The 26,841-nt window shown below is 59.1% G+C and overlaps 1 protein-coding gene and 1 long non-coding RNA gene across 5 annotated transcripts; one reads left to right on the top strand and one right to left on the bottom strand.

Moving 5' to 3' along the window:
• The first annotated feature begins 341 nt into the window (after nucleotides 1–341).
• Nucleotides 342–26,642, top strand: DHX34 (DExH-box helicase 34). 4 transcript variants are annotated; one of them, XM_047077749.1, is made up of 17 exons: nucleotides 342–424; nucleotides 5,586–6,514; nucleotides 8,226–8,537; nucleotides 9,975–10,229; nucleotides 11,314–11,416; nucleotides 12,889–13,106; nucleotides 15,053–15,227; nucleotides 16,910–17,103; nucleotides 17,775–17,876; nucleotides 18,913–19,137; nucleotides 19,352–19,525; nucleotides 19,899–20,016; nucleotides 21,912–22,018; nucleotides 24,102–24,560; nucleotides 25,174–25,350; nucleotides 25,584–25,722; nucleotides 26,382–26,642. In XM_047077749.1, the coding sequence occupies exons 2-17, from the start codon at nucleotides 5,813–5,815 to the stop codon at nucleotides 26,513–26,515; spliced, it is 3,594 nt and encodes a 1,197-aa protein (XP_046933705.1). In that variant the 5' UTR covers nucleotides 342–424; nucleotides 5,586–5,812; the 3' UTR covers nucleotides 26,516–26,642. The 4 variants fall into 4 exon arrangements, with proteins under 4 accessions (XP_046933705.1, XP_046933707.1, XP_046933706.1 ...); XM_047077750.1 differs by lacking the exon at nucleotides 342–424 and adding an exon at nucleotides 484–926; XM_047077747.1 differs by lacking the exon at nucleotides 342–424 and adding an exon at nucleotides 848–926 and having other exon boundaries at nucleotides 24,102–24,392.
• Nucleotides 15,425–16,696, bottom strand: LOC124510977 (uncharacterized). The gene is made up of 2 exons (XR_006961789.1): nucleotides 15,915–16,696; nucleotides 15,425–15,832 (listed from the first exon to the last, which is right to left on the bottom strand). It is a non-coding gene; the product is annotated as an uncharacterized LOC124510977 (long non-coding RNA).
• Nucleotides 26,643–26,841: the final 199 nt, after the last annotated feature.

The raw sequence follows: 26,841 nt of genomic DNA, 5'->3' as shown, positions 1-26,841 counted from the left end.
ACGGAATCTTGCATTAATAATTATGAATCGTAGTGACTAAATCACGGGAGCGGTTTCATAGCGTCTGGGCTCCTGCTAGCATTCTCCCCGGGCGTCGGGGCGGCCCGGGCGCAAGTGACAGTCGGGGGGAGGGTAGCGTGCGCGGGGGAGAAGGCGCTTCCGAGTTTCCGCCGCAGTGCTGCCCCCCGTCCCTAGAGGGCGCAGCGTCACTCCCGGCTCCACTTGCAGAGAGGCGGAGCCCGCGCGTGCTGTGCGCAGGCGCAGAGTGGGTTTTCGGACGCTCCCGGTGGCGCGCCGGCTCCTCGGCCCGCGGCGGGGTGGGGCCGGGCCGCGAGGGGTGGTGGCGTGCGCAGGCGCAGAGCCGGCTTTGGGCGCGTGCGGGGCGCTGGGGACCGGAAGTTGGAGCGGCTGCGGCGGTTGTGAGGTGAGGGGGGTGGGGCGGCGGCGGTGGCGCGGGTCGGAGCAGGTTGGGGAGCTGGGGAGCGAGCCGAGGGGTCGGGAGGGAAATCCCAAGATGAGGAAGTGTGTTGGTGGAGCCAGAGCGGCCGGGAGAAGCGGACGGAGATGGAGCCTGCGCGCCCCGGCAGTGCCTGGGCCCCGGAGAGGCGCGAGACTGGAAGAAATGGGAGTCGCGAAAAGAAGCTTGGAGAAGCTGGGGGACCGAGAGACGGGGAGGTTGAGAGAGGACGGAAGCCGGAAACTGGAGAAATGGCGGCGGGGGGGGGGGCGCGAGGAGCTGATGGGGTCCCCCAGAGCGCCTCGCGGAGACTGCAGAGAAAATGTGGTGGCACCGTGAACTTGGGGGGGGGGAAGAGTAGGAAGATGGGCGTGGTAATTGGCGAACAGAGGCTCAGGAGGCGGGCAGTTTCCACGGAGGAGCAAGACACTGGTTGGCCTTCAAAATAAAAGTTATCTTAGCAGCCAAGGTGGGTTTTACTTGGGGGGTAATGGAAAGTTGCAATTTGGGACAGGCCGGCTATAGCAAAAACCATGGAGAAGAGGGGCGAAGTGGGGAGGGGTTGCTTTGAATGAAAGTCCTTTGCTTTGGAGAAAGCAAGAATTCAGGGCGATGATGATTTCTCGTTGAGTTGCTGTGGTGGTGGATTTCTTTTTAAAAAAGTTTAAAGCATTAAAAAAATTCGAGAGAGCGAGAGCGGAAGCGGGGAGGGGACAGAGGGAGAGAGAGACTCATGGGGCTCTATCCCTTGACCCTGCGATCATGACCTGAGTGGAAATCAAGAGTCGGTCGCTCAACCCTCTGAGCCACCCAGGTGCCGGTGCGGCGGTGGATTTCTTGAAGGAGATGCCACTGACCCTGAACCTCCTCCCCCGTGGCGGCCGGTATTTGATGATTCTTTGCTGTCAACCATTCTCTCGGAGCCTGTACTTGACAATTCTTCCAAGTGATTGACCTCGCGTGGTACCACCGGAGGGCTCCCCCGTTCTTGGGGCCTCCCAGCTCCATCGCAGTGAGATGTCTCTTCATTAATTCACAAGACTGAGTCATGGGGAGAGACTGATACAGAGGCGGAAGCAGTGGAAATAGAAACTGGCCAAGAGCTGGCAGAGCCACTGAGAGAGGGGAAGAGCCAGCTGAGGGAAAGAGCCGGAGGTGGGAAGTGAGTGAGACGGCCGCCCTAATGAGGGCAGACCCTCAAGGGAGCCATGGGGGGGGGGGTGTGGAGAAATGGGACGCGATGGAGAGCTGGTTCCATTGGAAGACTAGAGTGCGAACAGAACTGGAACGACCGCGTCATGGTTAAACAGAACTGGAAAGACCGCGTCATGGTTAAAAATGGAGACATAAAGCCAGATGATGGAGAATCACACCGAGGAGATGAAGAGGAGTAAATGGGAGCCTGACTCCCTAGATTTTTTTTTTTTAAAGCTTCCTTAAGTTTTATTTGTTTTTTAATTTTTTTTTAACGTTTTTATTTATTTTTGTGACAGAGAGAGACAGAGCATGAATGGGGGAGGGGCAGAGAGAGAAGGAGACACAGAATCGGAAGCAGGCTCCAGGCTCTGAGCCATCAGCCCAGAGCCCGACGCGGGGCTCAAACTCACGGACTGTGAGATCGTGACCTGAGCCAAAGTCGGATGCTTAGCCGACTGAGCCACCCAGGCGCCCCCTGACTCCCTAGATTTGAATTCCCCGTCGCACCACGTACTTAACCATCTTTGGTTCAGTACAACAGGGAGTGGCGATAGCACCTTCTTAACGTTGTGAGGGAAGCGTAGGTGTGCGGATGCTTGTCGTTGCACGTGTACGTATACGCAGGTGATTTAGAATGGTACCTGATACGGGAGCGAGTGCTAACTTGTTGAAGCACCAGACAACTGGGAGGCAAAATATTAGGTGGAGAAATGGAGATGAAGAGATAGTCGTGATGGAGGGAGAGACAGTGATGGGAACCGAGAGAGACAAAAACGGAGCATCAGAGCTGACGACAAGGAGCAAACGAGAAAGGCAGATGGAGGAATGGAGAGGGTCAAATGGAGAAAGACGGTTGGGGAGAATGTCAGACCAGAAAATCAGAGAAACGAGAGACGGGACCAGACTTTGAAACAGAGGAAGAGGGTGCCTGGGTGGCTCCGTCGGTTAAGCGTCCGACTTCGGCTCACGTCATGATCTCACAGTTCGCGAGTTCAAGCCCCACATCGGGCTCTGTGCTGACAGCTTGGAGCCTGGAACCTGCTTTGGAGTCTGTGTCTCCCTCTCGCTGCCCTTCCCCCACTCGCACTCTGTCTCTCTCAAAAATAAAACTTTAAAAAAATTTTTTTAGTATTTAAAAAAATTTTTTTTTTAACGTTTATTTATTTTTGAGACAGAGAGAGACAGAGCATGAACGGGGGAGGGTCAGAGAGAGAGAGAGGGAGACACAGAATCTGAAACAGGCTCCAGGCTCTGAGCCGTCGGCACAGAGCCCGACGTGGGGCTTGAACTCCTGAACCGCGAGATCATGACCCGAGCCGAAGTCGGACGCTTCACCGACTGAGCCACCCAGGCGCCCCTAAAAGATTATTAAAAAAAAAAAAAAAAAAAGAAAGAAACGGAGGAAGAGGGCTGAGCATGGTGAGCTGGAAGAGACAGGCTGAGACATGACGATGGACGGCCAGAGAGGGGAGAACGAGGGAAGCAGAGAAGGCCCCTGAAAGCCATCGTCAAGAGGCCCAGAGATGGTCAGAGACACAGTTAAGAGCAGCCACGGGATCCGAGAAATCTACAAGCTAGCCTACGATTCCTTAGTTTTTTTAAGATACTATTTTTTTTTTATTTTTTTAAAAAATAAATTTTTTTTTTCAACATTTATTTATTTTTGGGACAGAGAGAGACAGAGCATGAACGGGGGAGGGGCAGAGAGAGAGGGAGACACAGAATCGGAAACAGACTCCGGGCTCCGAGCCATCAGCCCAGAGCCCGACGCGGGGCTCGAACTCCCGGGCCGCGAGATCGTGACCTGGCTGAAGTCGGACGCTTAACCGACTGCGCCACCCAGGCGCCCCAAGATACTATTTTTAAGCAACCTCTCCACCCAACGTGGGGCTTGAACTCACAACCCCGAAATCCAGAGTCACCTGCCCCGTCGGCTGAGAAGAGACGGGCGGTGGATTTCTTGAGAAGAGACCGCTTGAGAGCCATGGTTTGCGCTCTGTCGGGCCCCTGTGCACACAGGCAGTTTGCAGCGTCGGGGGAACGCGCTCCATTTCATTCCCTGTCCTTTTCTGAGGATCACGGGCTCAGCGTCAGCAGCCTTCCAAGGCCTTTTCCTCTGACTACCTCCTCTACAAGTTGCATTCCCACTCTAGCACCACCCAGCCCGGGCGTCTACCAGAAAACAGGGTGCCCAGGCTCCTGTTCCCGCGGGAAACCACTCTGCCAGCTCACAAGTGCTTCCTCAGTGGAAACCCCTTTCTGGCTCTAATAACTCCCATGGATGACCTGAGTGCCCCACGAGACCGCAGAGGTGGAATCTATTCCACGATGGCCCCAGGAGACTGAAGAGTAGGTGAAGGCATTGCTGATTCCGTACGAAGGTGGGATGTGGCCTCGAGTGTAGTTTTCCAGGTTTTAGGCCCCTGGTTGTTGCCGTTTTACCCTTGTTAGTCATCACGGGGAGAAAGACTGGACTCGAATTCTAGTTACTGTTTCGCTCCTCCGTGCCTGGCTGGGCAATCAGTGCTACGATGTCGGGAAGACGCCATTATCCTCATTTTATAGACGAAGAAAACAGCCTCGCAAGTTAATTTGCCAGTGGTGACACATCTAATGATGCAGCAGGGATTCAAACCCGGATCTGCCTGACTCCAAAGCCTGTACCTACATCGAAGGCCATAAACGATAAGAATCTGAGGGATGGACTTCAGAATATCGTACATACGAGGATATGCTGTGTACTATTAGGACTTAGGCAGCTGAGAGTCAGAAAACCAACTTGGAGCAAAGACATTTTCTTGTGTAGCTGGGAACTAGGTCTCCAGCACTAAATGATGCTGCCAACCTTCTCCCCTCTCCCTCTTCCACCTCTGTTTTGGTAGTTGCTCAGTGGCCATCCTGGTGCGTGCTTTGCCCACGCGCAGGCTTTTCTCTAGGATGGGTTTCTGGGAAAGCAGATAGATAACATGAGGGCTTTTCTCTCCGGGCAACCTAGTGTAAATTCCAGAGAAAGGCCGTGATTGGCTCTCCCCGGACTACATGTCCACACCTCGCACCAATCAACGGGTAAAGGATGAGTAGGGGCCCATGATTGGCCAGACCTTTGTTGCTTGCGCAATCAGTAGGGGTTCTCAGAGCTCTTGCCTAGGGGCGCCTGGGTGGCTCGGTCAGTTGAGCTTCCGACTTCAGCTCAGGTCATGATCTCATGGTTGGTGAGTTCGAGCCCCACATCAGGCTGGCTGCTGTCAGCACAGAGCCTCCTTCAGATCCTCTCTGTCCCCCTCTTTCTCTGCCCCTCCCCCCTCAGGCTCACACTCTCTCCTTCTCGCCCCCCCACAAAATAAATATTAAGAAAAGAAGTCTTGGGGCGCCTGGGTGGCGCAGTCGGTTAAACGTCCGACTTCAGCCAGGTCACGATCTTGCGGTCCGTGAGTTCGAGCCCCGCGTCAGGCTCTGGGCTGATGGCTCAGAGCCTGGAGCCTGTTTCCGATTCTGTGTCTCCCTCTCTCTGCCCCTCCCCCGTTCATGCTCTGTCTCTCTCTGTCCCAAAAATAAATAAACGTTAAAAAACTTTAAAAAAAAAAAAAAAGAAAAGAAGTCTTGTCATACTGTTTCCATTATACCCCAGCTTTCTTGTGTTACTGCCTCTCGTGACGGTCCCATGGCCTACAGTCCTTCAGATTTCAGGTCAGACGTCTCTGGGGACCCTTGCCTGACTCCCAGGCATGGTCAGGCAGCTCCTTTGGGCTCCCACAGCCCAGTCACCGGATTGTCTGGCGAAATGTCTGCCGTATGTGACCATGACCACATGTGAGGGCTCAGGATGACCTTACTCCTTACCATCCATCCTCCTCGTCCCGTGCTTACAAAACCGCAGCCTTTCAGGAATTGCTTCGAAAGACAAATGAGTGTCTTCTGTTCTCTCCTCCAGGTGCGCAGGGCCTGGAAGACCCAGGATGGACTTGTGTCTGTCGCACAGATCGCCGCAGGAGTCGTGAGGTGCCCTGTGTGTCACCAGTTGGACCCGGGGCCCATTGCCTGTCATCCTCCTGTGCCACAGTGAGGAGCAAAATTGGCTTTTTGAAGAGAAGGTGGTTCCTCCTCGCGGGCACTGGGCTCTCACTGCAGCTTTGAGACCGCGTCGCGACTGCCCACCACATGCCTCCTCCCAGAACGAAGGAGGGCGGGGATGACCGAGGCCGACACTGGGATCCCAGTGAGGAGGACGCCCCTGAGAAATGGGACTGGAATTGTCCGGAGACCCGTCGCCTCTTCGAGGACGCCTTTTTCCGTGATGAGGATTATATACCCCAGGGTTCTGAGGAGCGCAAGAAGTTCTGGACCTTCTTTGAACGCTTACAGAGATTCCAGAACCTCAAGAGCACCAGGAAGGGGGACAAGGACCCTGGGCGTCCCAAGCACAGCATCCCGGCGCTGGCCGACCTGCCTCGCGCTTACGACCCCCGTTACCGCATCAACCTCTCGGTCCGGGGCCCCGACGCCCGGGGCTCTCGGGGGCTGGACAGACAGCCCCCGGAGAGGGTGTCCGAGTTCCGCCGAGCCCTTCTGCACTACCTGGACTTTGGCCAGAAGCAGGCGTTTGGACGACTGGCCAGACTGCAGAGGGAACGGGCGGCCCTCCCCATCGCCCAGTACGGGACCCGCATCCTGCAGACACTGAAGGAACACCAGGTGGTGGTGGTGGCGGGTGACACGGGCTGTGGCAAGTCCACCCAGGTGCCCCAGTACCTGCTGGCCGCCGGCTTCAGTCACGTGGCATGCACCCAGCCCCGGCGTATCGCCTGCATCTCCCTGGCCAAGCGCGTCAGCTTCGAGAGCCTCAGTCAGTATGGCTCACGGGTGAGTGGGACTTAAGCAGCTCTCCGGCCTTTCCAGTGTGACCCCGAGGCGCAGGGTGTTGCCCTTAGGGCAGTAGCGATAAAAGTTCCCAGAGCACTTAGCAATGATACCCTCTGGCTTAGCGGTGATTCTTCTAGAAATTGATCTTCTAGAAATTGATTCTTGTAGAAATTGATTAGCACAGAGCCTAATGTGGGGTTTGAACCGATAGGCTGCAAGATCACGACCTGATCCGAAACCAAATCAAATGCTCAACTGACTGAGCCACCTAGGCGTCTCTGTCATTTTTATTTTTATTTTTATTTTTTTTTATTTTTTTTTTTTTAATTTATTTTTGGGACAGAGAGAGACAGAGCATGAACTGGGGAGGGGCAGAGAGAGAGGGAGACACAGAATCGGAAACAGGCTCCAGGCTCTGAGCCATCAGCCCAGAGCCTGACGCGGGGCTCGAACTCACGGACCGCGAGATCGTGACCTGGCTGAAGTCGGACGCTTAACCGACTGCGCCACCCAGGCGCCCCTATTTTTATTTTTTAAGTAGGCCCCACACACCCAGCCTGGGGCTTGAACTCACAGCCCCAAGGTCAAGAGTCACATTCTCTATCAACTGAGCCAGCCAGGCACCCCTGTCCTTTTCTTTTTGTGGTTGGCACTCTTTGGGCTCTGTTTCAGGAATATTACTACTTTAAGGCCAGAAAGACATCCTATATTTTTACTTAAAGATGTTTACATTTTTTTTTTTAATTTTTTTTTCAACGTTTATTTATTTTTGGGACAGAGTGAGACAGAGCATGAATGGGAGAGGGGCAGAGAGAGAGGGAGACACAGAATCGGAAACAGGCTCTAGGCTCTGAGCCATCAGCCCAGAGCCCGACGCGGGGCTCGAACTCACGGACCGCGAGATCGTGACCTGGCTGAAGTCGGACGCTTAACCGACTGCGCCACCCAGGCGCCCCAAAGATGTTTACATTTAAAACCGTAACTTATCAGAAATTGATTGTGTGTGTGTATGCGCACGCACATGCAGGTGTGTGATGTGAGGTAGGGGTTAAGATCATTTCCTCTTACGGGGCGCCTGGGTGGCTCAGTGGTTAAGTGTCCGACTTTGGCTCAGGTCATGATCTCACGGTTCGTGGGTTCGAGCCCAGAGTCGGGCTCGTTGCTGACAGCTCTGAGCCTGGAGCCCATTTTGGATTCTGTGTCTCCCCCCGCCCCCCGCCCCTCCCCTGCTCGCACTGTCTCTCAAAAAAAATAAAATATTAACACACACACATACACACAAAGATCATTTCCCCTCAGTACCACTTTTTAACTGTGTTTTGCCTTGGATGCGTGACCTCAGTTTCCCCATCGGTGAGGTGAGAAGAGTGGGTCTTGCTGCTTGTGGTGGCTGTGTGAAACACGTCCGGCGTTTCAAGTAGTTCCGGGCAGAGTGAGGACTCCTTGAAAGGTGAACTGTCACCATTACAGCCGACCAGTTAGTTGCGCGCCCGGCCGTGTGCCAAATACGTGCACAGCACGTACTGTTCTCGCAGCATCTCGGGGACAAAATGTCTCTGAGGGACGGAACTGCGCTCTCAAGGTCGGTGGCGCTAAGTGGCAGAGGTGGATCCAAACCCCAGCGTGTTGGGCTCCAGGGTCGGATCGGGGGCGGGTGTAAGCCGGTGGGGGGCCGGTCCCCAGGTCTGGGCTCCACCGCTCCCGCCCCCAGGTCGGCTACCAGATCCGCTTTGAGAGCACACGGACGGCAGCCACCAAGATCGTGTTCCTGACGGTGGGGCTGCTCCTGAGGCAGATCCAGCGGGAGCCCCGCCTGCCCCAGTACCAGGTCCTGATCGTGGACGAAGTCCACGAACGCCACCTGCACAACGACTTCCTCCTGGGCGTTCTCCGGCGCCTGCTGCCCGAGCGGCCTGACCTCAAGGTCATCCTCATGTCGGCCACCATCAACATCTCGCTCTTCTCCAGCTACTTCGGCGGGGCCCCCGTGGTGCAGGTGCCCGGGAGGCTGTTCCCCATCACGGTCAGTGCTGCCCCCACACCCCCCGGGCCTCCCACCTGGTCTCTGGCCAAGCCGGACACGTCCCTTCTCCCCTGGCCTGCTCAGACTCCCATCTCTCAGATAAGGACGGTCTTGCTCGCCCTCTGTCCCTTAAAGCTCCTATTTTCTGAGCACTTCCAATGTGCTGTGTAGGTGCTCAGGGCTTTGCTGCAGGAGACCCGGAAGCGTAAAGATCAGTGTTCGTTGCTCTCCTGTGACAGTCCTGCTGGTTCAGGCCGGCGGGCAGCTCTGTTCCATGCGGTCGTGCGGGGACCCGGGCTCCTCTCTCCTGCTCTGCCATCTCACGGCCGGGTTTTCTCCATCTCCCAGCAGCAACTTCCGCCCTGAACTTTGACCCCTTGGCTCGGCCTGTTGGCTGGGGCTCGCGGACGGGTGTCGTGGGCAGTCACAGGGAAGATGGTCACAGCTGACGTGGGTTGAGTGTGGGTCGTCCCCGCGGCCCCAGGGGCCCCTAACCACAGCCCCGGGAGTCCTGCGCCAGGGGCTTCTGCCCGTGAGGGTAGAACCGAGGCTCAGAGACGGGGAGCGTGCTCACAGACGCAGACAGCCTCTGTTAGCTCTTCCAGATCCCTTTTCCCTTCCCGCCTTTCTGTCTTGCCCAGAAGGGGACCCGTGTGGGTGGCACTCACGGAACGCCTCCCTTCTGGCATCCGGCTTCCCGTCGGCCCTTCAAGATGGTCTGCACCCGCTGTCTGTTTTGTGCTTTGGTAGTCACTCCTTCCTCTTGCACCGTTGGCCAAGAATTAGCGAGAGCTCTAGAGTTCTTAGCACAAGGACACTGTGGTTTCTTCGGGTTCTAAATGCCCATCTGTCTGTCTTCCCAGCAGCCATAAAAATAGAGCGAGGATGCTCTCCAGGAAGTGATTTTTCTAGTTTTTTTTTAATTTTTTAGTGTTTATTTTTTGAGAGAGAGAGAGAGAGCACAAGGGGGAGGGGGCAGAGAGAGGGAGACACAGAATCTGAAACAGGCTCCAGGCTCTGAGCTGTCAGCACAGAGCCCAACCCGGGGCTCGAACCCGCAGACCATGAGATCATGACCTGAGCTGAAGTTGGACGCTTCACCGACTGAGCCACCCAGGCGCCCCCATCTAGGGTTTTGATCCTGGCTCCACCCTTTGAAATTCTGATGCTGTTGAAGTTGCTCTCCAGACATAGTACATACACACCATGCGTAAAGCTCAGTTGATTTTCCCAAATCAGGTAACGTGGATGTCATGACCAGCACCCGGAAGCTTTCCGGTTACCTTGGTACTTTGTCCTTTTATGGCATCCTCAAACTGACCCGTTTGGGGGTGCGGCCTGCCCCCTGACCGATCCACGCCTTCCCCGGCGGCCCACGGTCGGCCCTTGCCGTGCGGGTGACCGGGTGCCCCCCTGCCCGGGGCCGTCTCCCTGCAGGTCGTGTACCAGCCACAGGAGGCCGAGCCGCCGGCGTCCAAGTCGGAGAAGCTGGACCCTCGGCCTTTCCTGAGGGTGCTGGAGGCCATCGACAATAAGTATCCGCCGGAGGAGCGGGGCGACCTCCTGGTCTTCCTGAGCGGCATGGCGGAGATCAGCGCGGTGCTCGAGGCGGCCCAGGCCTATGCCAGCCGCACTCAGCGCTGGGTGGTTCTGCCGCTGCACAGCGCCCTCTCCGTGGCCGACCAGGACAAGGTACCCCGTGTGGCCGGGCCGGGTGGGGTTTGACTCTGGGGCGGGGGGGGGGGGGGGGGGAGGAGGAGGGTGTCGGGGATGTGATTCCACCATTGCAGGGCTGCGGGCCGCAGAGGGCGCTGCTCGCATCTTTCGTGGGGGCGGGCGGGGAGTATGTGCCAGGGTGAGCTTCCGTGGGAGGCTCCGGAGCTGAGCTTTGGAAGACCGGGAGGATTTGGGGTAGAAGAGGGAGGAAGACAGTCTGGGGCGGGGGCGGGGGTGGACCAGGGCGTAGAGTTTCATCTCTGGCACACACGCTCAGTTCCACCACTATAGTAGGAAAGCAGCCGTAGACTGCAGGCGAGGCTGTGCTGTGTTAACACTTGACTTACAAAAACAGGCAGGAGGCTGGATCTGGCCCCCAGGCCTACCTAGTTGCTGACCTCTCTTGACTACTGTGCTTGACTGTCCCTTGGGCCCAAGAGAAGGGCTTGTGCAAAGGGCCTGTGGTGGGTGAGGGAAAGGCAGGGCTGCTGTGAGACCACCTGCAGGGTGGCCGGGGTCCAGGCTGTGATGGGGAAGGCAGGCTGGTTGGGACTGAGATGCGGGCAGGCCTAGACCCCAGGGCCCGGAAGACCCAGCGTGGTGCCTGGGCTTTGCCCTGAGTGCACCCGGGAGCCATGGGAGGGTTCTGAGCAAGGTGGGGAGCAACGCCAGTTTGCTTTAGCAGATCCCTCTGCTCTATATGATCAGAGACCGGGGAGGAGGCCGGAGCAGGACCTGGGTGGGAAAGAAGGGCCTGGGCCAGGGCAGTGCTGCGGGTTTGGGGAGAGGGGATTGGATTTCAGAAATGTTGGAGATGTGCAGGTGTGGCTGGAGGGGGGATAGGAGAAGGGGAGCCAGGACAGCCTAGGTTTCTGACCCACGTGGGCGGTGGGGACTCGGGGAGGAGGGAGGCCTTCCCTGCTTCCGAGGCTACTTTAGATATTGTAGGTGGGTGTGAAGTGCCCGTGGGCCCAACCAGGAGGTGTCAAGAGGCCCCTGGACACACGGGTCAGGAAGGGCTGAGCTGGTCTCGGATGTCACCTCCTCGCCTTTCCCGCAGGTGTTCGATGTGGCCCCCCCTGGGGTTCGGAAATGCATCCTCTCCACCAACATCGCTGAGACCTCAGTCACCATTGATGGGATCCGCTTCGTAGTAGATTCTGGTAAGGGCTGCTCCCTGCCACCGTCCCTGGGCCCTAGAGAGAATTGTGGGGTTTGGAGACGTGCAGAGGTAGTGAGGGACCTCCAGACCAAAGCAGGGAGTGGGCTGTGGGGCAGTGGCAACATCGTCATCTTCTCAGACGTTCCAAACTTGTCCCTGCCTCGGGGCCTTTGCACTTACTGTCGTCTCTGCCGAGAGCCATCTTTCTCCACATATCTGCAAGGCTCACTTCCTCCTCATTGCAGGGCCTGCGTGAATGTCTCTCCATCAGAGAGGCGCACCTTGTCCACTTCTGTGATCTCCCTTTCCTCCTGCCGCTGTTGCTTCCCCTGCAAGGCCTTGATTTTCTTCAGAGTATGGGCATTATATTTTATGCCTGTTGATCTATTTATTTTCTGTCTTCCCAACTGGACTGTTCTTTGGGAAGTCAGAGTAGCATAGCAGTGAGGAGACACTGAAGCCAGCCTGGCTGTGTGACCAAGGTCGCGTCACTGACACTAAGTTAGTCAGTTTGCTTGTTTGTAAAATATGCAGTAATAGCAGAGTCTCCTTCGGGTTGTAAGGATTAGAATTTAAACATTTAAAAACATTTTTCGACGTTTATTTATTCTTGAGAAAGACTGCTCGAGTGCGAGCAGGGGAGGGGCAGAGAGAGAGAGAGGGAGAGAGAATCCCAAGCGGGCTCTGTGCCGTCAGCACAGAGCCCAGCGCTGGGCTCGAACCCACGAACCGTGAGATCATGACCTGAGCCGAAATCAAGAGTCGGACGCTCAACTGGCTGAGCCACCCAGGCGCCCCTAAAAACGTTCGTTAAACATTGACATGCCGTTGCTTTTATTTTTTATTTATTTATTTATTTTTTTAATTATTTTTTTTTTTCAACGTTTATTTATTTTTGGGACAGAGAGAGACAGAGCATGAACGGGGGAGGGGCAGAGAGAGAGGGAGACACAGAATCGGAAACAGGCTCCAGGCTCTGAGCCATCAGCCCAGAGCCCGACGCGGGGCTCGAACTCACGGACCGCGAGATCGTGACCTGGCTGAAGTCGGACGCTTAACCGACTGCGCCACCCAGGCGCCCCCATGCCGTTGCTTTTAAAGTGCGTCCCACTTTCAGAGACAGTGAAAGTGGGAAAAGTCAGTCTTCGAATTGATGAACTGTGTCCTGTTCGGCCCCGTGAGCCCAGGGACTTTGTTCACAGCTGCGCCCAGTACAGTGCCCGGCTCGTTGCAGGAGCTTAATACTAACGGTTGGATGGCCGGGCTCCCGAGCACACAGAGGCTGCGAAAGTTAAGAGACGTGTGAATGAGGACACGAAAGAATAGATCAACAACACGTCAGGGTCAAGGCCAGAATGAGCTCCTGGTTGGCGTTAATGGAATAAAGGAGGAAGCCGGGGTGTCCGGGAGTGAGCGGCGAGGCGGCGGGCCCGCGTGGCCGCTGCCCACGGTGTCCCGTCTGTCCCCGCCCAGGGAAGGTGAAGGAGATGGGCTATGACCCACAGGCCAAGTTGCAGCGGCTGCAGGAATTCTGGATCAGCCAGGCCAGTGCCGAGCAGCGGAAGGGCCGGGCGGGCCGCACGGGCCCCGGCGTCTGCTTCCGCCTCTACGCTGAATCGGACTACGATGCCTTCGCCCCCTACCCCGTCCCGGAGATTCGGAGGGTGGCCCTCGACGCGCTGGTGCTGCAGGTGAGGCGTGGTGCCGGGAGGAGCCCGGGAGGACCTGGGACAGGACCAGTCCCAGGGTTTCAGGGCCAGGAAGGGCAGAGCAGGGCAGGGCCGGCCTGGCCGGGCCACGGAGGGAAGCTCATCCTTCCCAAGCGTCAGATCCCATGTCGGGGGGACGGTTGTTCCCCAGATCCACAGGCTCGTGGGAGAGACCTCGTGACTCCATCAGAATGCTTTCAGCTGTAACAGAAAACCCATCAAGACGTGGCTTTTAAAACTGGGGTTTCTCCGCATATTTTGTCCAGACTCTTACCTCATCAGTTAGCTTTGATTGGATTAGGCTGCTGGGCCCAACAGGCCCACTCACATAGCGGCCAGTGCCGCAGAGCCGGCGAGGGAGCGCGGGAGGGTTTGAGGGCCAGGTCCCTCCACCCGCCTTGCCCTGGTTAGCGCTCGGTCCTGTGGCTACACCTCCCCCCAGCGGAGCCTGGCCAGTGTGGGTTCTGTGGTCCGGCAGAAGAGGAAAAGCGGAGCGAGCTGGGGAGGGCGGATGGCTTCCCCAGCAGGCCCCCGGGGCGGAAGTGGCCAGTGGCACAGACCAGCCCCTCTTCCTATGCATAATGCACTCTGATAGTCTCTTTTTGATTTCATTTTTTAAATTTTATTATTTATTTTTGAGAAAGACAGAGAGGGTGTGAGCAGGGGAGGGGCAGAGAGAGAGAGGGAGAATCTCAAACAGGGCCCGACACGGGGCTCAAACCCATGGAACTGTGAGACCGTGACCTGAGCCGAAGTCGGAAGCTTAACCAACTGAGCCACCTAAGCACACTGTGGGTCTCATTTAAACAAAAGAAGAAAAATTTTTTTTTTAACATTTATTCATTTTTGAGAGGGAGAGAGACAGGGCACGAGCAGGGGAGGGGCCAAGAGAGAGGGAGACACAGAATCCGAAGCAGGTTCCAAGCTCCGAGCTGTCAGCACAGAGCCCGATGCGGGGCTCGAACCCACGAGCCGTGAGATCATGACCTGAGCTGAAGTCAGACACTTAGCCGGCTGAGCCCCCCAGGCACCCCTGATTTAGGGGACTTTTAAATGAGCGTTGGGTGTTCTCCCAGGCATGATCAAGGTTTCAAGAGCAGGGAGGGAGGGGGGCCGGCTGGTTGCCGGGTGGGTGGCCCAAGCTTGTGCCTCCCCCTGGAAGAGGCCTAGGAGAGTAGGTCACCTCTCGGGGAGGCTGGCCGAGCCCCCGGGCCCTCTGAGCTTTCCCCGTGCTCTCTCGCGGCCACGTGAGCCCCCCACGCCAGCCTTTCCTTCATCTGCTCCAGGGAGTAGCTGATTGTTTACACCTCGCCAGACCCGGCGACGGGTGGGTGTTGTGCTTCAGTCTCTGGGCCACTGAATTAATCAGGGTTCTTTGGTCCAAAGTGAGAGAAACCCAGCTCAAACTACCAGAAGCAGGAAAGGGGATTTCACGAGGTGGTGTGTCCATCGTGGGGCGCGGTCTGGCTTAGGAACGATTAAGGACTCCTCTACCCGCTGTCTCGGGCTCGTCTCCAGGGAAAAATGGTCCAGCAGCTCTGGGCTTCCACACCGACCCGTCACAACCAGAGAGGATGCCCCGACTTCTGTCTCCCAGCGTCGGATGGCAGAATCCCAGGGAGGATCCTGATAGGGCCTGCTCAGATCACGTCCTCCTTCCTTCGCCGGTTGCCATGTCGAGGGGCTGAGAAACCAAGAAGGGCCTAGCTTAGGTCATGTGGCTTGCTCCGTGGCCGGGGTCTGGGAGAAGAGGTGCTGGGTAGACAGACAGACAGACAGACAGTGGTCCTTCTCCCCTGCTTCTGTGTGATGGGCCTTGACATTAGGAGTTTTAAGGCATTAGGAGCTTGTGATCCGTGAGCCCCCTGCCGGTGCTCCATAGCGGCTCCCAAGTTCCCCATTCCTGGGGGACTGGATTGTCATTCCAGATGAAAAGCATGTGCGTGGGGGACCCGCGAACCTTCCCCTTCATCGAGCCTCCGCCACCAGCCAGCCTGGAAACGGCCATCCTCTACCTCCGGGACCAGGGGGCCCTGGACAGCTCAGAGGCCCTCACCCCTATCGGCTCTCTGCTGGCCCAGCTTCCGGTGGACGTGGTGATCGGTGAGGACTTCCTTTAGGGGTGACCACACGGGGCCCCGGGAGTGGCTGCGGGGACCATTCACTCTCTGGGTGACTCATAGGCAAATCCGTTCTCTCACTGGGCCCCGTCCATTCATTCACAAGTCTCCCTGCCGGGGACCGTTCTGGGCGCTGCGGGTACAGCAGTCAACAGAGAGGCACCTCTCCTCCGCACAGCCTGTCCCCAGCTCCACCCTGGCGCCCCCCCCTCGGTGTCGTAAGGATGTCAAAACCTCCTGCCTCTTCTTGCTCATTCCTGAGTCATCCCTGCCCTTTCTGAGAAGCTTGCTGACCGAGGTGCGTTCTGGTCTGATTCTCCTGACTCGAGACTTTCTAGATGATCTGTGTGGCCCACAGAATATTCCCAGCTGAGCACGACTGTTTGTGGCACCATTTCCAGGCCCGATGCCCAACAGAACTCTCTGCCTGTGTCAATGTCGTTAAAACCCCCACCAGTACCACACCCTGGAGCCGTGGTGGGGATGGCAGGCTGCGTGCTACCGACCCTGAGGACCCCTTGTGGTTGGGAAGGTGGTTCTTTTTATTTATTGTAGAAGGAGACAGGGCGAGAGCAGGGAGAATTGGATCTGAGAAGAAAAAGAACATTCTGTGAGCATTGGCTGTATGTCAGTGAAAGGGTTTACGGGCCTTCTGTCATTTCATGCTCACCTGGTGAAGGGAGGGCCTCCTGTCACCCCCTCTGTACAGAGGAGGAAGTTGACGCTTGGCCAGGGACAGAGATAGATGCTCCAGGGCCCGGAACAGGCAAACGATAGAGCCTGGATTTGATCGCGCTCACCCAGGGTCATGCAGTTGGCAGAGCTGGGAGGCGCTCCCCAGCCAAGCTGACACTGTCGGTCCCCAAGCCCTGTGGGGCAGGAGGCGCCAATGACCCAGTGCTGGGCGGTCCCGGCCCCGACGGCTCAGTCACCGTTGTCACTCTGTGCCGGTCGGAGCTCCGCGTGTTTCACAGGAAAAGCACATTACATCCTCCCAGCAGGCAGGTGGGCTAGGCCCATTTCCCAGACAGGGAAACAGAGGCACAGAGAAGTAGAGGGACTCATCTGAGGGACAGAGCTACAGGGTTCTGGGACAGCCTCGTCCTATTGCCCAACTTCAGTTTACGAGGCTAGACGTACAACAGGAACTTTCCAGAAAGGCAGAAATGGTGAGGATGAGTCAGACGCATGATACGCAGGCCACTGACTGTGGGGCCAGACCGGGGAAGGGCTCGGTTCCTGTTGAGGAGCGCTGGCCGATAGGAACGGCTTTTCACCTCGTTGGAGTCACGTTCTAGAGAGAGGAGAGGGATACCGTGGCGGGGCACGGGGAGTGCCGGGAAGGGAAATAAAGCCAGGAAGGGGGGTGGGGAGTCCGTTGTAGGGAGGAGAGCCGGGCAGGCGGTGGCACTAACAGCAGCCACCCCTTTGTGCCCGCCTCATGCCCCAGGAGGCGGGAGTTGGGTTACCTCCAACCTACACGTGGGGAAACTGAGGCCTTGCCCAAGCTCATGTGACCGTGGAGTGCAGTGTGTGGACTTGATTCTGTCTGGCTGGCTCCCAAGGCCCTTTGTGGGCAAGGTGGAGGGAAGCTGGGGCAGGGTGTCCCGGGGCCCAGGAGGCTCAGCTCAGGGTCCCTCCCGTCTCCCACCCCCGGCCCCCCAGGGAAGATGCTGATCCTTGGTTCCGTGTTCCACCTGGCGGAGCCCGTGCTCACCATCGCGGCTGCCCTCAGTGTCCAGTCGCCCTTTACCCGCAGCGCCCAGAGCAACCCCGAGGGTGCGGCCGCGCGGCGGCCCCTGGACAGTGACCACGGTGACCCCTTCACGCTCTTCAATGTCTTCAACACCTGGGTGCAGGTGAGGCCGGGGGTGGGGTCACCCCTGTCTGTGTCATTCTTCACGGAGTCGGGGGAGGCCCTCCACGCCAGGGAGGGCCACGGAGCCCTCTGCAGACTGGACGGGCCCCCGTGTCCACCATTCATTCCCGTGGGTGTGGGGCCTGGCCTTGAGGGGAGGCTGGGGTTTCTAAAACACTGAACAGACCCACTGCTGACTGGAGAAAGTCCACACCCTTGGGTGGCACCTGTATATCCAGCACGTGCTCCCCGAGCCCCTGTTCTGGGCCTGGCCCTGTGCTGGGCAGTGCTGGGGACCCAGCGGTGGCTAAAACCGCCTGGCTCTGCTCTCCTGGGTCTCACAGGTCAGCGCAGGGAGGCAGACCTGGCCCCAGACAGTGACCACTCAGAATGGACCGTGATGGGGAGTCCAAAGGGCCGAGAGAGCCCAGAGGGGATGTCTGACCCGGTGTGGTCTGGGAGGGCTTCCTGTAGGAGGGGGCGGGGGGGCTGAGAGCTGGAAGAAGGAGAGCAGGTGTCCTTGAGGGAGGCCTGACAGATCTCCACCTGCCTCATACTCTCCCAGGGGGCTGGTGTCTGGGCCCGTGCTGGGGGTGTCTGGGCGGTGGGTCAGCCCCTGCACCCTCCCCCAGCTGGATAGGCCCAGACGCCCTGGTTTCTGACCTGCACCAGGTGAAATCCGAACGGAGCAGGAGCTCACGCAAGTGGTGCCGCCACCGGTGCATAGAGGAGCATCGGCTGTACGAGATGGCCAACGTACGGCGCCAGTTCAAGGTGAGGCTCAGGACCGGGGGAGGGTTGGGTGGGGGCCGGCAACAAACCTGGCGGGGCCGGGGGAAGGGTGCAGAGTGAGCACGTGTGAGCGTGCTCCGTGGCACAGCCTCTCTTCTCTGACGGGGCGGAGTCCCGCCCTGCACCCCGCCCCCACCTCCCCCCGCCATCAGACACTCAGATGTGGGGTGGCCTGGGCGGGTCTAAGGGGTAGAAATCCAGGAGGGCTTCCTGGAGGAGTGGCCAGGGTCGGGGGTCACACGCTCCCTCCTCGTATGGAACTCGGCCATCTAGAGCGGGGGGGGGGGGGGGGGGGGAGGGAGGCCCAGCTTGCCACGTAGGCTGAGCTCTGGGAGGCCGCGTGGGGGGATGGGCGGGGCACCAGCTCCGGCGTGGACGTCCCGGCGGCAGATACCAGTGCCACGCGGCTCAGGGCCTCCACTGTCATGAGGAAAGGGGGACAATGACAGCTGTCCTGTGAGGATTAAGTGGGTTAAGACACGTAGAGTGTTTAGAACAGGGCCTGGCGCACAGGTGCCACGCGAGCCTTTGCCACGTTTACTCCGTGGTCCCGCAGCCTGCCTGTGTCGCGACTGTTCCACGGGCACCTCGCCGTGCCTTTCGGTGGGCGTGCGGGTGGTGCCGCGGGAGAAAGTCAAGTAAGACTCGCCGGCGTGACGCGCTCCTTGCGGTTGAACTTGGGCACGTCGAGGCCTGGAGCGGGTGGTCACCCGACCGGGGCCTGCCGTGCAATTTCAGGAGTCCCCCTGTTGGGGACCGCTGACGTTCTGACCATTCTCAGCATCTGCCAGCATCACTGGCTTTCCAGAGCAGCGGTTCCGCTTTTGTGGGCACGCAGACCCCGAGAGAGTAGCAGAGGGCGGGGGTCCTCGTCTCTCTCTGTCACACGTGCACACGACGTCCGCGTCCTCCGAAACAGAGGGGCCGGCGAGTGGCGGGCCCCAGGCCGGAACCCGCGTCTGGGTCCGGCGCCCACCGGCCCGCCCCGCGTCGCTCACCCGGGCCCCGCCGCCCCCAGGAGCTGCTGGAGGACCACGGGCTACTGGCCAGGGCCCGGGCCCCGAAGCCGGGGGACAGCTACAGCCGGCTGCAGCAGCGCCGGGAGCGCCGGGCACTGTACCAGCTGAAGCGCCGGCACGAGGAGGGCGGGGGACACAGGCGCAAGGTGCTGCGGCTGCAGGAGGACCCGGGCGGCTGCTCCAGCGAAGAGGACCCGGGGGCCGGCGACAGCGTGGACATCCAGGTGGGCGCCGGGGGCCTGTTCTGGAGCCTGGGGCGGCAGGCAGGGCGGACTCGAGCAGAGGGGGGCCCTGCCCTCCCCTCCGGAGCCAGGGTCTCGCGGACGGGAGCGGGCCACCGCCATCCGCGGGACCCTCGGGTCCACGTAGCCTTGTACGAGCCGCGTGGGTATCGGGATGGGGCCCCCAGGAACCCGCCTTCCCCCGTGTTCCCGCCAGGATGTGAAGTTTAAGCTGCGGCACAGCCTGGATCAGCTGCAGGCGGCCACCACCTCGGCCCAGGACCTGACGCGGGACCAGGTGGCCCTGCTCAAGCTGGTGCTGGGCCGGGGCCTCTACCCCCAGCTTGCAGTCCCGGACCCGTTCAACAGCAGCCGCAAGGACTCGGACCAGGTGGGCCTCCGCTTGCCCGCCGGCCCCGCGTGGGTTTTGTCATTCAGCAGGCCCTCCCTGCCCCGCTCCGTGCCGGGGACTCAGAGATACGGAAACGGTCCTGGCCCTGCCCTCGTGGGCTCCAGGCCAGCGTGTGGGGGCAGATCTGTGCCTGGACGCGTGACCCAGGGTGCTTGCGGTCGGGATCGGGGGACATGGGGGGGGTATCTGGCCAGCCTGGGCTGCAGTCAGGGAAAGCTTCCTGGAGGAGGGGACTTCGAGGGGAGACACGGATGGGGGAATCTGGCAAAGAGCTGGAGGGAGAAGGGTTCTGGGCGGTGGAGAGTAGGTCCGAGGGCCTCTGTCACCTGGCGTCTGCCTTTGGCCCCTCCAGATTTTCCACACCCAGTCCAAGCAGGGCACCGTGCCGCACCCCACTTCCGTCTTTGCCAGCAGTCCGGAGGTTCTGCACGCGCAGGAGCAAGAGGCCGGGGGCGGTGAAGGGAGCCGAGGTACCGTGAGTCTGGGCGGGGAGGGGGAAACCCTTTGGGATGTGAGGAGTGGAGACGGTGACGTCAGGGTGCCCCTCACTATCTGGGGTTACCCCCTTTCTCCCCCGACATTCTGCCTTCGCTGGGGCTGTTGTCACAGGACCTGCAGGCATGGAGGTCCCAAGAGCCAGACCTCGCTGGGTGACCTTGGCCAGTCCGCTGCCACACTGAGCCCCGCCCTCCCCACGGAGGGGTGGGGTGGGGAGGGGGTGGCCGATGGGGGTCTGAGGCCACTCCCCAGGCCAGAGCTTTTAGTGAGTAGGCAGCACCTGTCCTCTGAGCTCTGTGTTCTCCCGGTTCGGTCCTGCCCAGGGGTTTCCCTCAGGCCCTGTGGGCACAGGGTCAGCATTCTGGCATTCAGCCCCAGGAGCCGCCTCAGCGAGGCTTCAGCCAGGCCGGGCGGGGACCCTCCAGAACGTTCGGTGTGGAACGTGTGCTTTCCCGATGGCCGTGGTATAGCCGCGCGCTCTGTGTGAACTCTGGGGCACAACCCATCTCTCTCCTTGTCTGTGAAGAGAGTACCATACGGTATCACAACATGCTAACCTGGAAAGGTCAGGGTTAGAACGGGACGCATCTAAGGTAGAATTTGCAACTTGTCTCTTAAGCCTTTAACTGCTTGTAAATCTCTGGTCCCTTAACCCTCTTCCTGCTCCATTGTTGTTCTCCTTTGATTTTTAATTTTGAAAATCCAGATGTCACACAGGTAGAGTAGGACGAGCCCTCAGTACCTTCATCCAGCCTCTGTAGCCGCCGTCTGGCCACCTGTGTCTACATCACCTCACTTTTTTCTTTTCTTTTTAAAACATTTTTAAAAATGTTTATTTATTTTTGAGACAGAGAGAGACAGAGCCTGAGCAGGGGAGGGGCAGAGAGAGAGGGAGACACAGAATCTGAAACAGGCTCCAGGCTCTGAGCTGTCAGCGCAGAGCCCGATGCGGGGCTCGAACCCACGGACCGTGAGATCATGACCTGGGCCGAAGTCGGACGCTTAACCGACTGAGCCACCCAGGTGCCCCTCACTTTTTTCTTTTTGCCGGAGCATTGTACAGCAGATCCCAGACGTCATATCATTTAGAAATGACTAAAATAATGACTGATTTTTTGCAGTATTACGATGCCACTGTCACTCCTAATGAAATTAACGGTATTTCTTTAAAAAACAAAAAAACTAAAACAAAAAAACCCTAGTATTTCTTAACATCGAATAACGCATAGTGAAAGTCATATTCATTATGACAAAGTATTTGCCAATAAGTCACAGACACTTTATACACATGAGCGTATATTTTTTTTTAAAGAGTTTATTTTTGGGTCTCCTGGGTGGCTCAGTCAGTTAAGCGTCCAACCCTTGGTTTTGGCTCAGGTCATGAGCTCACGGTTCGTGGGTTCAAGTCCCACACTGGGCTCTGTGCTGACGGCATGGAGCCTGCTTGGGATTCTCTCTCCCCTCTTGTCTCTGCCCTTCCCCGCTCGGGCTCTGTTTCTCTCCTTCTCTAAATAAATAAATAAACTTTTTTTTTTTTAAAGTTTGTTTATTTTTGAGAGACAGAGCAGGAGAGGGGAGAGAAACAGGGAGACAGAGAATCCCAAGTGGGCTCCACACTGTCACCACAGGGCCCGACGTGGGGCTCGATCCCACGAACCGTGCGATCATGACTGAGCCAAGGTCCAGAGTCGGACGCTTAACGGGCTGAGCCCCCAGGCGCCCTGCGTGAATGTGTGTTTTATACGGGTGTGTAAATGCCCCGGTGGGACCAGCAGCCCCTGGGGAACGGGCCAGCGCAGGGGTGGGGGGCTGTGGGTGGGACATCCGGTGGCAGGGGCGCCCTGAGCTGTCGTCCTGACCGTTCCAGACGACAAGGACAAGCTGAGCAGCAGGCACGAGCTCCTCACCTTCGTCTCCCTGCTGGAGACCAACAAGGCCTACCTGGTGAACTGCGTCCGCATCCCCGCGCTCCAGGTGCGTCCCAGCCCCACGCGCCCCAGCTCCCGGGTTCGATGACCGTGTCCCCAGGGCAGGAGGCTGGGATGGGCCTGCAGAGCCGCCTTCCCCCAGCCGGCTCTGCATTCCTGTGCTGGGTAAATACTTGCCGAGCGCCTGCTGTGTGTCGGGAGCGTCGAAGGCACTGGCATGACGGCGGTGAACAAGACGAGCCCAGTCCTTGCTCTCCCAGAGCGCACGCCCGGCAGGGCAGGGTGGCAGTAAGGACTGTAAAGCATTGCATGCTTTACATGTTAGCGGGTGAGAAGTACTTGGGGAAAATGAGAAGAATGGGGTAAGGGGATTGGGCAGGGGCGGGGTGAGGGTGGGGGACAGGCTGTTGTACGAAAAAAGGTGAGCAGGGTGGGCCTTGCTGAGAAGGTGCTATTGAACCAAGACCTGGAAGAAGGGAGGGAAGGAGCCACGGGATACTTCGGGAGAAGAGTGTCTTACAGGGAACAGCGAGTGCAAAGGCCCTGAGGCCCACACATATGCGCCAGGCCCAGGGAACAGCTGGAACAGTGTTGGTGAAGGGGAGAATGGCTGGAGATGGGATCAGAGAGAGGAGGTCAGAGAAGTAGGGGAGACTGGAGCCCCCACCCCGGGGGAAGGTTCAGACAGAGCTGGATCAGAGTCTGCCAGGCAGAAGCGGGGAGCCCAGCAGGGAAGTGACTGCAGTCATCCAGGCGGGAGGGGGTGGCCGCGGAGGACATGCTTAGGTTGCAGATAGGTTCGTGTGTGTGTGCGTCTGCAGCCAGGAAGTGAGAGTCCTGCCAGCCTTAGCGGCCACACCTCGTGAGTTCTGCGTGCCACCCTGTGGTTCTAGGCCAGCCGTGATTCTCACTTTATGGGGGAGATGAGGCTCAGGGGGCGAGGGGGGCATGTCGCTTGCCTGAGCCACACAGCGAGCAGGCGGCCGAGCCAGAGCTCCAGGGCCGCGCGACATGCCTCCCGTGCCCCCCAGATGGGCGTCCCCGTTCCCAGGACCCCTCGCTTCGATCCCAGGGAATGTAGAGGGAATAGAGAAACCCTTCAGGCTCCCCGAGCCTCAGGGGATTTTGTGGGCACTGCGATTTCCACCCACCCCGTGAGAGCTGACTCTGACCTGCCCAGTTGTGTATTTGCTCAGACGTTTCTTGAGCGAGTGCCTCGCGCCAGGTGCCGATTACTGTTCTAGGTGCTGGGGGTTCAGTTGTGATCAGAATCCGCAAAACTGCCTGTGTCCATGGGGCGCCTGTATGAGTGGGGGAGGCAAACAACAAACAGAAACACAAATAAATAGAAACCATAACGCCAGATTCTCCTATCCGCGCCAGAAAGAAAGAACAAAGCGGTAAGGGGACAGAGTGGTGGCAGTTAGCGGACTTCTGGGAGGAAGCAAACATTTACTGGCTGCGATTCTGCCTGGCCATTGTCTCTCCTCTGTACGATTGGTTTCTTTCTTTCTTCGTTTCTTTCTTTCTTTCTTTCTTTCTTTCTTTCCTTCTTTCTCTCTTCTTTCCTTCCTTCCTTTCTTAATGCTAATTTATTTTTGAGAGAGCGAGCATGAGTGGGGGAGGGGCAGAGAGATTGGGGTCAGAGGATCCAAAACAGGCTCTGTGCTGACAGCAGAGAGCCCGACACGGGGCTCGAACTCACAGACTGCGAGATCATGACCTGAGCCGAAGTCGAGCGCTTAACCGACTGAGCCACCCAGCCGCCCTGTTTATATGTTTTGAGGATAAAGCTCATGTAGGATGACACGTGCACACGGCAGGTACGCTGATGAGTGTGGACAGAGGCATCCACGCGTGTAAGCTCAGCCCAGCGGACACGCGCTTTCCCTCAGCCGTCTGCCTCCGACGCGGGATGGCAGTCCTGACTCCTTAGAACGAATGGCAGTTCCCGCTTTGGTCTTGGTGCGGCGGTTTTTCCAAGCAGACCGCCTGCTCCGTGGGGGCGGGGACTCTTGTCTCACTCGCAGCCGAACCCGGAAGGGGGCGTGGCACAGAGTAGGCGAGCGGTATGTGTTTGCTGCGAGGGTGGACGCCCACTGTCTGTCTTCCGGTCCTCTCGCTTCCAGTCTCTCTTGCTGTTCAGCCGGTCCCTGGACACCAACGGTGACTGCTCGCGCCTGGTGGCTGACGGCTGGCTGGAGCTCCAGCTTGCGGACAGTGAGAGTGCCGTCCGGCTTCTGGCGGCTTCCGTGCGGCTCCGTGCCCGCTGGGAAAGTGCCCTGGACCGGCAGCTGGCGCGTCAGGCCCAGCAGCGGCGGCCGGAGGTGGACCAAGAAGAGGAGGAGGAGGAGGATCCGGTCGCCCGCAAGGAGGTGGCCGACCTGAGCAGGGAGCTGCTGAAGTTCACGGCCTCCAAGGTACCTGCCCCGCCCACCCCCGGGTGGCCACGCCCCACCTTGGCCAGAGGGGTGCCCGCCGCAGGGATCCGGAGTCCAGAAGGCCTGGCTTCTAGCTCGCCAAGGGGTCGCACATTTGCGGGTTTCCAAACCAGACAAGTTGAGGACGAGCCCAAGGTCACACAGCTGGTAAGGGCTGGGGCCCGGATTTGACCCCAGGAGCCTGGCTCCGCTGTTCACCCCTGCAGGTCCCTCCCTCCCAATTCATCAACACAGGTTTACGCTGTGTGTGTTGCCCCTCGTTAGCGGTTAAGGGCGTGCAGGGAAGCTGTCCGTAGCTGTCTGTCCACAGAGGAGCGTGGGAAGAATCGGGCAGAGCAGATTTGAGTTCAGTTCCCCACCCCTTAAGCCGGGAGTCGCGAATTGCTCCTGAGTCTACCCTGTGTGGATGGGGTGGAGACGACGGTGTGAACCAGGGTGACTTCCTGGAGGCGCCGCAGGCCCAGTGAGCCAGGGCGAGGGGAACAGACCGGCGTGCCGGTGAGGACAGGCAAGGTGGCCGGATGGAAGGTCTGGCTGTGGTCCCACAAGTGACAGGGAGCACAGGAGGGGCCCGGGGCATTGGGGCATGTTTTAGACAAGCCCCTGGTCCAGAGTGTCTGAGACCCTGTTGTGATTGGGCTAAGCAGTTGGCCCCGTAACTGAACCGTCCAGGGTCAGATTTCAGGTACGGCTGGATCCAGGTGCCCTAACAACGTCTCCCTGGGTCTGTCACCCCTCTTTCCTGTCTTTCCTTCCCCAGGTCCCCTACAGCCTCCGGCGGCTCACGGGGCTGGAAGTCCAGAACCTCTATGTGGGACCCCAGACCATCACAGCCATGCCCAGTCTTCCTGGCCTCTTTGGTAGCTCTGCCTTGTCCCCTCACCCCACCAAAGGGGGCTACGCAGTCACTGACTTCCTCACCTACAACTGCCTCACGGTAAGCGTGGACCCCACCTTGGCCCCTCACCGCCCCACCCCCCAGCCCCCGAAGATGGGATTCAAGGGAGTCCCTGCCTCCCCACCAGCCACGCCCCCACTTGGTGCAAGGATGCGCTTTCAGGACGAGGCCTGCCAACCCCGGGGTGGGGGCGAGGGTTCCGGGACGGGTCCCAGGCTGGTGGCGGCCAGCTGGGCAAGGGGCCGAGTCCCGACGCGGCCTTCCTGCCTCAGAGCGACACGGACCTGTACAGCGACTGTCTCCGCACCTTCTGGACCTGCCCCCACTGCGGCCTGCACGTGCCCCTGACGCCCTTGGAGCGCATTGCGCACGAGAACACTTGCCCCGAGGCCCCACAGGACGGTCCCCCAGGTGAGGATGGGGGGGGGGGGGCCGGGACACCCATCCACCCGCCCCACGGCCGTTTCCCGTGAGCCCAGGCGTTCGTTCACTGGACATCTGGGGACCGGTGGCTGTAGTCCTGGTCGGTGCCACATACAGGCTTTTTCCCAGAGACCCCGAGCCCGGGACAGGGAGGGTCTGGAACGCTCTTCCTCATTTCTTTGTGTCCGTCTCTTTTCAGTCCCTGTGGTGCCGACCCTGGTCTGCCTCTTTCTGTTCCTCTGTCCCTCGCCGCTGTGTCTCTTGCCCTTTTCTCTGTCCAGCTGTCTCTGTCTCGGCCACACCCACCCTGTTGTCACCCCAGGGGATGCCGCAGCAGGCGGACCCCGACACCGTGTCTGCCGCATGCACCACACACGGGGCTGGTCGGGGAGAGGGCGGAGGGGCCCCATGGTTACCACCCCAGGGCTCTGTCTGTCTCAGTCACCCCATGGGACACAGAGTTCAGGCTTGCCTGTGTGTGTATTAATTGAGGAAGGCTTCCCGCAGGAGCAGAGCCAGATTCCCCAGAGGCCGGGATGGCGGTGGGGGGGCGGGGGGAAGCCTGAGCCCTGCGGGTGCCTGGGATTTGGGTGGGGAGCGCTCGGCAGAGCCCCCCCCCCGACAGCCTCCCTCCCCCTCTCTCTCAGGGGCTGAGGAGGCCTCCCCCGAGCCCCTCCAGAAGGCGTCCGTCTTGCAGAAGCCCTACCACTGCGCGGCCTGCCAGAAGGACTTCCTGTTCACACCCACGGAGGTTCTGCGGCACCGGCGGCAGCACGTGTGAGCCTGGGGCCCCAGGGACCCTGGAACTCCTGCCCGAACCCGCGGCCTCGGCTCCGAGCCGCAGGGTCTGGCCCAGCCCGGCCAGGAGGGGTGCGCATACGTGAATAAAGTCTCCTGTGCTGACCTGACCTTGGAGCCTGCTCCCGCCCGTCCGTCTGGAAAGTGGCAGCTGCCCCCGGTCGTCCCCTGGGTCGCTCTGGCTCTCCTCCCTCCCGCTGCCTCGGGCCCTCTGAGGCATCCTGGGGCAGGTGCGGGCGGGTAAGACCCAGCAGGGCCTCCGGATCCCAGGTAGAGGACCTTGGCCTCCCCACGGCTGCTGCTCTCCCC

This window comes from Lynx rufus, unplaced genomic scaffold, assembly GCF_022079265.1.
Source record: "Lynx rufus isolate CCGP_SWC_20201006 ecotype Redwood Valley unplaced genomic scaffold, mLynRuf1.p SCAF_16, whole genome shotgun sequence".
Taxonomy (NCBI): domain Eukaryota; kingdom Metazoa; phylum Chordata; class Mammalia; order Carnivora; family Felidae; genus Lynx; species Lynx rufus.
This window is presented reverse-complemented; position numbering and strand designations above follow the sequence as displayed.